The 8,925-nt window shown below is 43.9% G+C and overlaps 1 protein-coding gene across 1 annotated transcript; it reads right to left on the reverse strand.

Annotated features, from left to right (window-relative positions):
* Positions 1 to 2,621: 2,621 nt before the first annotated feature.
* On the reverse strand, positions 2,622 to 7,988 carry SERF2 (small EDRK-rich factor 2). Its single transcript, XM_018566910.1, has 3 exons — positions 7,881 to 7,988; positions 3,618 to 3,720; positions 2,622 to 2,762 (listed from the first exon to the last, which is right to left on the reverse strand). Exons 1-3 carry the CDS (start codon positions 7,885 to 7,887, stop codon positions 2,699 to 2,701), a joined length of 174 nt encoding a protein of 57 aa, XP_018422412.1. The 5' UTR covers positions 7,888 to 7,988; the 3' UTR covers positions 2,622 to 2,698.
* Positions 7,989 to 8,925: the final 937 nt, after the last annotated feature.

The raw sequence follows: 8,925 nt of genomic DNA on the forward strand, positions 1-8,925 counted from the left end.
TAGTGTCCATGTATCCTGGAGGCAGCAGCATAACCTTGCCTCTCAGAAATCTGCAGAGCCGTGTCCCTCAATGGACTCCGGTAAGAACAAAATCATATTTTTGTAAAATGTATTAGTTGAAGTCCCAAACACATTCATCCACAAACAATAAAAAGATCAGAAATCCCTAGCCACCTCAGTATTAAGTGAGAATTGAAGGAAACTTATGGAATAACATGACAAACTAATATAGGGCCGGAATCCCTACTGTCCTGCAAATTAAGCTACCAGATACCGAACTCTGATTTGCCCAAAGTCATCTTCCATGATAGTACATGAGTGGATAACCTAGAAATGACCTGCTAGGGTAAGGCGACCGCTTGCAGGACCAACTTCCCTAATGCTTAGTCCTGACTGGAGAGAAGGGAATCCAGTCATGTCAAACAAAATGAAAATTGGAGCAACAGAGCTGTTCCGGTAAACAACTAGTTCTCTGTCCAGTCCGGGGGCAAGTACAAAGACCCCTTATACCACTGGGATTCTACTTTTAAAAGAATGTACTGTATGCTCAGAATTTTTCTATCTGATCATTCTGTTTACAGTGTTATTTTTTAATATTTTATCCACAGTTTTATTACTCATGATAATAGTATTGCTTGGCCTAAATCTAAGCACACGGAAGTTAATTCACATCACTATATGGGTTTTACATTGGTGACAGAATTACTGTCTCATCCTAATACCTAGGGTGAGCTTTATTTAGAAACCAGGATCTCCTATAAGGATTATGGAGTCCAGGAAAAAGGTTAAACTGTGCATAAGGGTTCCGTGATAGCTAAAATGTGACTTCCACCGAAACGCCTGCAGTGGTCAAAAGCTACTAGCAACACCATTTTAAAATATAAAGGGTGTCTAGATGAACCCTAAAGATAATTATAAGTTATATATTGCCATTCAGCCACTGGGCCACATGGTACTTAAGGGAGTAAGACTGGGCCCTGGGAGTATGCTGTGATGAGTCTGCAAAGAAAAAGAAACACTGGCCATAAAGGCTAATCCTTGTTTTTATGCCCTGCACAGTCTAATGGGCCACTACAGGAATAAATTGGAAAGGTAGAAAAGCCGGTCAGAAAAGAATGCTTCAGGCTGTGCAATATGCCCGAGCCCTTTTCTCTAGGGAAAGGCGTTTTTGGGCTATTCTTTCTAGCAGACAGGCCATTATCAGAAGGCATTTATAGAACATATCAAGCTATTTTGTAGATCTGTTATAACAGCACATAGTAAAACGATAATAAACTGCATTAAAGTGACACGCAAGGACAATCAGATAGTAGACGCTTGTATTTCCATCGATAATATCTGCTCCCCAAAGTCATTCAGTGTTTATGCAATGCATTCTAGGCATATCTTCCACAACATCTGAATATTGGAACAGCAGCTTTATAACTACTCTGTATACTCAAGCCCCCCTAACACCTGTAGTAAAAAGTGCCAACAAGCAAAGAGGGGCTGGATAAATAACAAAACATGGCTATTACTTTTTATAAAAGTCAGGTACGGTAAAAAAATTTTTGTAGTCCCACTCCGACACCATGGGGTGTATTGTAATACTGAGGTGAGATCATTTATGCAGGTCACTACTTCAGGAGACTGTCTGCAGCATCAAAAGAAACATTGACATATAACACACAATGGGGTCAATTCACAAAGCTTATTTTCTTAATTTCGGCCGTTATTTCATTGATATCGCTTGTTATATAGTTGTGAGGGCTGTAATGTATAAAAGACATGTAATGAGAGAAAGTCATGATCATGTAAACTTCCTGTCTGTCTTTTCATTCATCAACCTGGACTGTTACCCTGCTTAGTAGTCATAAGTCATGCAAGAGGTATATACTGAGGCTATATATCTCATATATTAGTTTCACCTTTTAAGTTGCATTAGTGAAATAAATGAACTTTTGCACGATATTCTAATTATTCGAGTTTCACCTGTACTTCCTAGTCATACCCTCCTCACACCTCCCTACACATACTGCCCGCTGTCATACTCTCCGCACTCCTCTTCTGCATATACCGCCAGATAAGACCTGTTCAGAAGGGTTTGCTACATGCCTGAAATCTCCAGTTCTGGAACGGGCACATGATTTGATTATTCTTCATGTAACTGAAGAAAATAATATTTCCTTTATGTATACGAAGGTGAACTTATACAAACAAGACTAAACTACCAACTTTAGACTTGGCCCCCAACATCTACAAAAATACACTGAAAGCTTTCACGGGAAAAAAAAGTCACTTTATTATTAAATATTTGACAAGGTCTACCGTGAATAAAAAATGACAGGTGACTTCAGTCATGGTAAAAGCACCTTGTTCAGTGATAAACTCAGTGACAGATATTTGCAATAGCTGACTTAATCAATTGTAGATCAGCATGCAGAAAAAGCTAAAAGGTAAAAAAGGGGACTTAATTTTTGTGCAGGTTCGGGATTAGTTGGTTTATATTTATAATATGTACATGTGGCAGAAAAAGTTTTACGCTACTGTTTGGACAAAAAGGAAAATGCCGGGAACAATGCACAGCAAGGAAAAAAAAAAAAAAATTACTGCATCTGGGCAAACAAAACCATTTAGCCGAATGTTTTTTTTCACGGTCTGAACGAAAGATCTTCGTGTCCTCATCCTCTGCTTTTAGTCACGCAGCAATCCACAGATGCTATTTGGGATCATCTTTTTTCACCAAGGCCTTTTTCTGCTTTTCCTGCATTATCTGAGCATCCCTAGAGTAAATAGTTCAAAAAAAAAGAATGATAACTCCAGTTTCACGAAAAGACCTACATTCCACCCACCACCTCTCATCACTATCAAATTATAAGTTTGGACCAAGTGCCTCAGATGTAGACAAGGCAGCCTATGGCCCTAGTGTTTGAGGGCTTGTTCACACCATCTCCGGAGCAGAACAGTTTTTTTCAGCAACTGAAATGCATCCCAATGTATTCCTATAGTATTTCTGGGCTCTGTTCACACCAGTGTAGTTCCTTCTGGTGCAGAGAAACAAATATATACTGCATGCACTATTTTTTCTGCTCCTGAATGCACCAAAATGCATATAAATGAAAAAACACATGCAAATGCACTGGAATGCACTGAAAGCCCATTTTCAGTAAAAATAAAAAAAGGACAACACATTGCAACTCATCAAAAACACACTGCACTGTGTTTGCAGATCCTCTCCAGACAGGATGTGAACAAGCCCTAAAAGTTTGGTGTAAGTTTACATCCCAATGGTTAAATGCCCCCTGGGCACAGGAATGTACAGAAATGGCCATCTCCTGCACTTACAATAAACAAGGACAGAGATTACAGAGACAGGTTCTGTGTAGCCGCCTGCTAAATTCAATGACAAGCTGTGTCTGCTTGGACCTTAATGTACATTGTAGGGTTTACATGTGTCCCTAGATGGATGTAAACACTGGCATGCGTGTAAATATCAATGCAGCTGCAGCCTGTCATTCATTTTAAAAAGGTGGCTGCACGAAACACATGTGCCTCCACAGGCTTATCACTACGACACAATGTGCGGACACCTGCGCCCATGTGAATGAGCACCTATCGTGAACACATCATTCAAATACCTTTCCTTTCGTGCGGCAGCTGATAATCCATCATCTGCCTTCTTCCCCTTATCCTGAGTTTTCTTTAGATTCTTTGCTCGAGCAATCTCCCGCTGGTTTCCACCTGCACATTCATAAAACACATTATTACAAAGTGCTTACCAATAACTAACATTAAACATTTACCTTTTAAAACGGCTTTATCACAAACAAGTTATTAAAATGAAGGACAAAGTCCAGGAAAGTTGTAAATACTACATTGTAACACCTGAAATTGTTGGCTATTGTGTAACCCTGTGGCAGAGCAGGTCAGTCTCCTACATTTCATGGCGAAATAGTCTATAATGCAGGGGCTGAACTGTCATTACCAGTTTTGTTTTTGTAAATGAACGCCAAAAAAGGAGCACAACAGGGAGAATGGGCACTGCCCCCTTTTCTTATGGTTGGAAAGGACAACACCTCCGTTACAGAGAAGAGTAATCCAGCAAGTCAGCGGGTGCACACAGTATACAGCAAACAAAGGCCAATTAAAAAGGAGGCTCATTTTGTTCATACACATGAAAAAGGAAGTGCATTTCCACTTGCGTTGATGAGCTATACCAATCCAAAAGGTAGGAGGGAGGGAGCATTTCAATTAAACCTCTAGTCAGGTTAAAGCTGGGCAGTTAATAGGCACAATGTTCGGCTTGCATAATAGAGCACCTTAGCCCCAAATACACATCTTGAGGCTGGAGTTCTGTCCGACACTTCAGTGTTTATCCTGCCAGAAATCCAATGAGCTCTTAACTTCCTTTAGTGCACTGACAACGCTGCCTCTGATGTACTGCAATCCCAAACCGCGTTGTCAGCCCTGCTTGAATTTTCCCCTAATGGACCACAGGGCACCTCTCCCTCGTCTTCATAAAAGGTGCCCATACACTGCACGATTCTCGTACGAGAATTGCGGGAAATCCCACGATCGTACGAGAATCGTGCAGTGTATGGAAGGCGTGCGACCGTTTCTACTGTACGATCGCACGTCTTACGTCGAACAAGCAGGCTAGAAAACCTGCCGGGAATCGTACGATTCTCAGCGAGTTAGTGGCCTGCTGGTTCGACAACTGCCGAACGGGCCAGTGTGCGCAAGCGCACACAGCCCGTTTGCAGTCAACGTAAGCCCGCCCCTCATTGCAGTCATCGTGAGCCCGCCCCTCAGGGGGCGGGCTTGCGATGATCGCAAGTACGATCTGCATGTCCAAGGTGGGCAGATCGTACGTTTTTTAAGGTACTTTACAACCCTCGCAAGACAAAAGTCTTGCGAGGGTTGTAAAGTGTATGGGCACCTTGTGAGGGATGTGTTTTGTAATCCAGCAGGAAAGCAAGTCAGGTAAGGCTGACCTCTCTGCTTGGGATTTCCTGTAACAGCCAGATTCTTCTTGGCCACTTCTAGGTTTTAGCTCACAAGAGGGCTGGATCTGAAAAGACAGAGTTGTGCTCAATCAGCCTACTGCTTTAGCAAAAACTGCTTGCTTTAGCATGCGTGTGGGCTGTCGTGAATGATAACTGGGACAGATACCACCTTCCACCAGTGTTCACTCAACACTGCGCCTGCACTTTATTATCCACTCAAGCTGCAGTGTGGAACCGGCGGTCTGCCCATTGCATTCTCCAATCAGTTTTCTCTGCAGTGTTATGTAGAGCGCAGTCTGGGCAGGTCATTGGAGCAGACCCTGGGCTGGGGCAGAAGCAAACAAATCCCTACACACAATAGTACAGCATGTGTGCCCTTAGCCTTATTACATTTAAAAGTGTAACTCTAGGCATTTTTTTTTTCTTTAACTTTTGCATGTGGGGGAAAGTTTTGACCAGGGGCGGGCAAACTCTGGCCCTCCAGCTGTGTAATAACTACAAATCCCATCATGCATCTGTCTCTGGGAGGCATGGCTGTGGGAATCTCGCAATGCCTCATGGGATTTGTAATTCCACAGCAGCTGGAGGGCCGCAGTTTGTGCACCCCTGGTTTAGGCCCTCAAGTGCTATTGCTGTGTCCCCATTGGGGAGGCTCACCCCTCTATTTGTACTGGTGACCAGCGATACCGAGAAAAAGAAAGAGGGGAAATCCAACTGTTTACAGTTTCCCCCAGAATGAAAGGTGAAGGGAAATCTTCCAATGGGGACAAACTGTCTAAGAGGAGAATTCCCCTCGCTTTAGGAGATTTCCTCAAACTTCCTGTTGTGACTCTAGAATAGGAAGCGAAGGAAAACATGGGCACAGACAGCAAAATAATCTGAGTTTTCTCTAGGGAGGCACCGATATCACATTTTTAGACCGAAACAAAAAAAAAAAAAGTTATCAGGCTGAAACCAAAAATTACCTAATTTTGTATAAATTATTCTTATTTATTTTTTGCTTTAGCGTCGGGGAGCTTTGGGGAAATATTGGGAGTCTAATCAGACCCGTGATAATTCTCTTTTAAAATAGAAAAAGAAATTGGAGGACACAGAGTCCTCAATCTCTTTTTCTGCAGCACCGGTTATGAATGAAGAGGAATCTTCCATACTGAGTGTTCCTGTTCATTCATAACATGCGGCGACAGTATGAGTTACTAATTAATCCTCATGTCCCATCGCACTCCTGACCAGAAAATGCCTAATGCAACAGGGCGGGTGCAGCAGCGACAACGGATGCCTTCGCAAAGTATGGATAAATAGAAGTAGTCACTCGCACTCCAAAAGTAATAGTCAATTGACTGTGATGATACACATGTCCTAAGCAACGTTTCGGGACCATGTGGCCCCTTCCTCTGTTTGCCTGAGGAAGGGGCCACATGGTCCCGAAACGTTGCTTAGGACATGTGTATCATCACAGTCAATTGACTATTACTTTTGGAGTGCGAGTGACTACTTCTATTTATCCAGTATGAGTTACTATGTCCACAATCATGAATGAACAGGAAGTGATGTATAGCACTTCCTGTTCCTTTATGACTGGGGATACAGTAAACTTACAAGCACTGAATGATCAGTTCTAATCACTGAGTGCTTGTAACTGCTTTCTACCCTCGCTGCTCCGCCAGTCACAGGAGGCCGAGCTCTCCTCCCCACTGGGCACTGCTCTGTGTCCTTTCCGATCCCCACTGCAGACACAGGCGGGGGAGAGCAGCGGAATTTTCGGCCATTTTGATACTATCGGCATTTTACCCATAGTACCATTTTTGTCCAAAATGTTGGTGCATCCCTAGCTTTAACACTACCCTAACCGAAAAATACTTTGGGAGAGATATATGTGTACACACACACACACACACACACACACACACACACACACACACACACACACAACACACACACTTTAAGCTGCCCCCCACCTTTTCAAAGACAGTGGGTACAATAGACCCATGCCCCCTGCCAGCCAGAGCCCACATGAATTCCTGGCAGTGCTCAGTATGTGAGCGGCCCATTATCACCAGGGCGGTGCACCATCAGGTAGAGGGTGGAGCTACAGGCAAAGCATTTTTCATACTTGTAGAGGGAACCCATGTCAGCTTCTATTGCTGTCTGTGTGTCTGTTAGAGAGATTCACTCTCTCCAATTGTACCAAACACCAATGTCACCGGGAATTAACCCCTTCGTGACTGACGACGTACAGTGTACGTCGCCAGCATCAGGGCTGTTTAAACAGACTCCCGGCGACAAGGGGGAAATCAAATGTGTGGAGTTGCCACCAGAAAACAGGGGAACCGCCTAAGAGAGGAATTCCCTCACATTGGATAATCTCACTTCCTATCGAGTCTACAGGAATACACGCCCTCGGGTGTAGCAATATACACACTGGACCACATACATGACCCCAGGGCGTAATATATCATATATAAACTGGACCACATACACGGTGAGCCCAGGTGTAATAATGTAGCACATACATGAGCCCAGGTGTAATAATGCAGCACATACATGAGCCCAGGTGTAATAATGCAGCACATACATGAGCCCAGGTGTAATAATGTAGAACGTATATGTACAATGTGCCCCTCCTCACAGAGCTGGACATCACAGCCGCTCACCCTGTACAATGATCAGCACATAGGCCGCTCTGGTCTATACAGTGTAGGATTCTCCAGGTCATACCGCGCCATAACACTGAACCTCCATCCGCTCCTGGGACTCCCGGACCACTCTGACGTGGCACAAGTCAGGCCGCAGCCCCGGGCCTACACAGCGGCACCCCACAGCCCAGCTACTCCTCCGTACAGCGCCCGGGCCATCTCCGGGCTCCTGGCACCCTCCATGCCCTTTCATACTCACGAGTCATCGCTCTGTTCGCCCGTCACTCGCCCTCCGCTCCGACAACAACTTCCTCCTCAGTCCGGCGACTCGCCGTCTGCAGACAGCTGACTGGTTGTTAAATATCACATGGCTCGCAGCGACAACACCAACTTGTACGGCGTACTACTCTGTGGCCACGCCCACATCGGGCGGAGCGTGGCTTTCGTGTCATACTAGCCAATAGAATCTGCAGTCGCCTGTCTCGGTCACCTGGTTATTACCAGGACTTCTATGGTTAAACCGCGAGGAATTGTGGGAAGTTTGTGTCGTCACCTAGGATTAGGAGGATGGCTTGAGCCGTGACGCATGTGTTCGTTGTTATAACGGTCGATAATTTCAGTCAAGTGAAAGTTTCGGTTCGTTATTATTTTTTGCTGAGAAGGAATACACGCTAGAGTTGTTTCTGATAATGCAATCAAGGCTTACTTTAAAACTCCTTTTATGTAGTGAGTGCTGCCTTCTGTCTGCCCATCTCTTTCAATCTCAGTTACTCAGGACTAGTGACATTCGGTTCGAACTTTCGAACATGGAAAAAGTTTGAACTCAATGCAAGTCTGTGGGGGTAGAAGATTGAAAATCATTTGACCCCATTTTGAACTCTTATATGCAAGTTATAGGCCATAAAAGGTGTATTGGGATCCGGGTACTGCCCTGGGGGACAGAAATCAATGAAAAAAAACACTTTAAAAATACAGTTTTTAAAGGAGCAGTGATTTTAACATCACGTAAAGGGTAAGAATAACAATTAAAAATTCCTTTAACTATCGTGGCTAAGGTGTCCGCTTCAGCTGCCTGTAAAGTGACGCATTTGTATGATGTATAGAACCTTCTGCAACAAAACTGACATTCTAAAGAAAAAAAAATGATTTTTTTTTTTTTAAAAGCATGCAGTTCCCCTTCCCAAACAATACCAGACCGGGTAAGTCTGGAAAGGAGGGACCCCATTTAAAAAAAAAAAAAGCGTGGGGTTCCTCCCAAAAGTCATACCAGACCTTTAAGGTCTGGTAGGAATATGTAGGAGGGA

The sequence above is a fragment of the Nanorana parkeri genome, unplaced genomic scaffold (assembly GCF_000935625.1).
Source record: "Nanorana parkeri isolate BGI_ZX_2015 unplaced genomic scaffold, ASM93562v1 scaffold987, whole genome shotgun sequence".
Classification (NCBI taxonomy): domain Eukaryota; kingdom Metazoa; phylum Chordata; class Amphibia; order Anura; family Dicroglossidae; genus Nanorana; species Nanorana parkeri.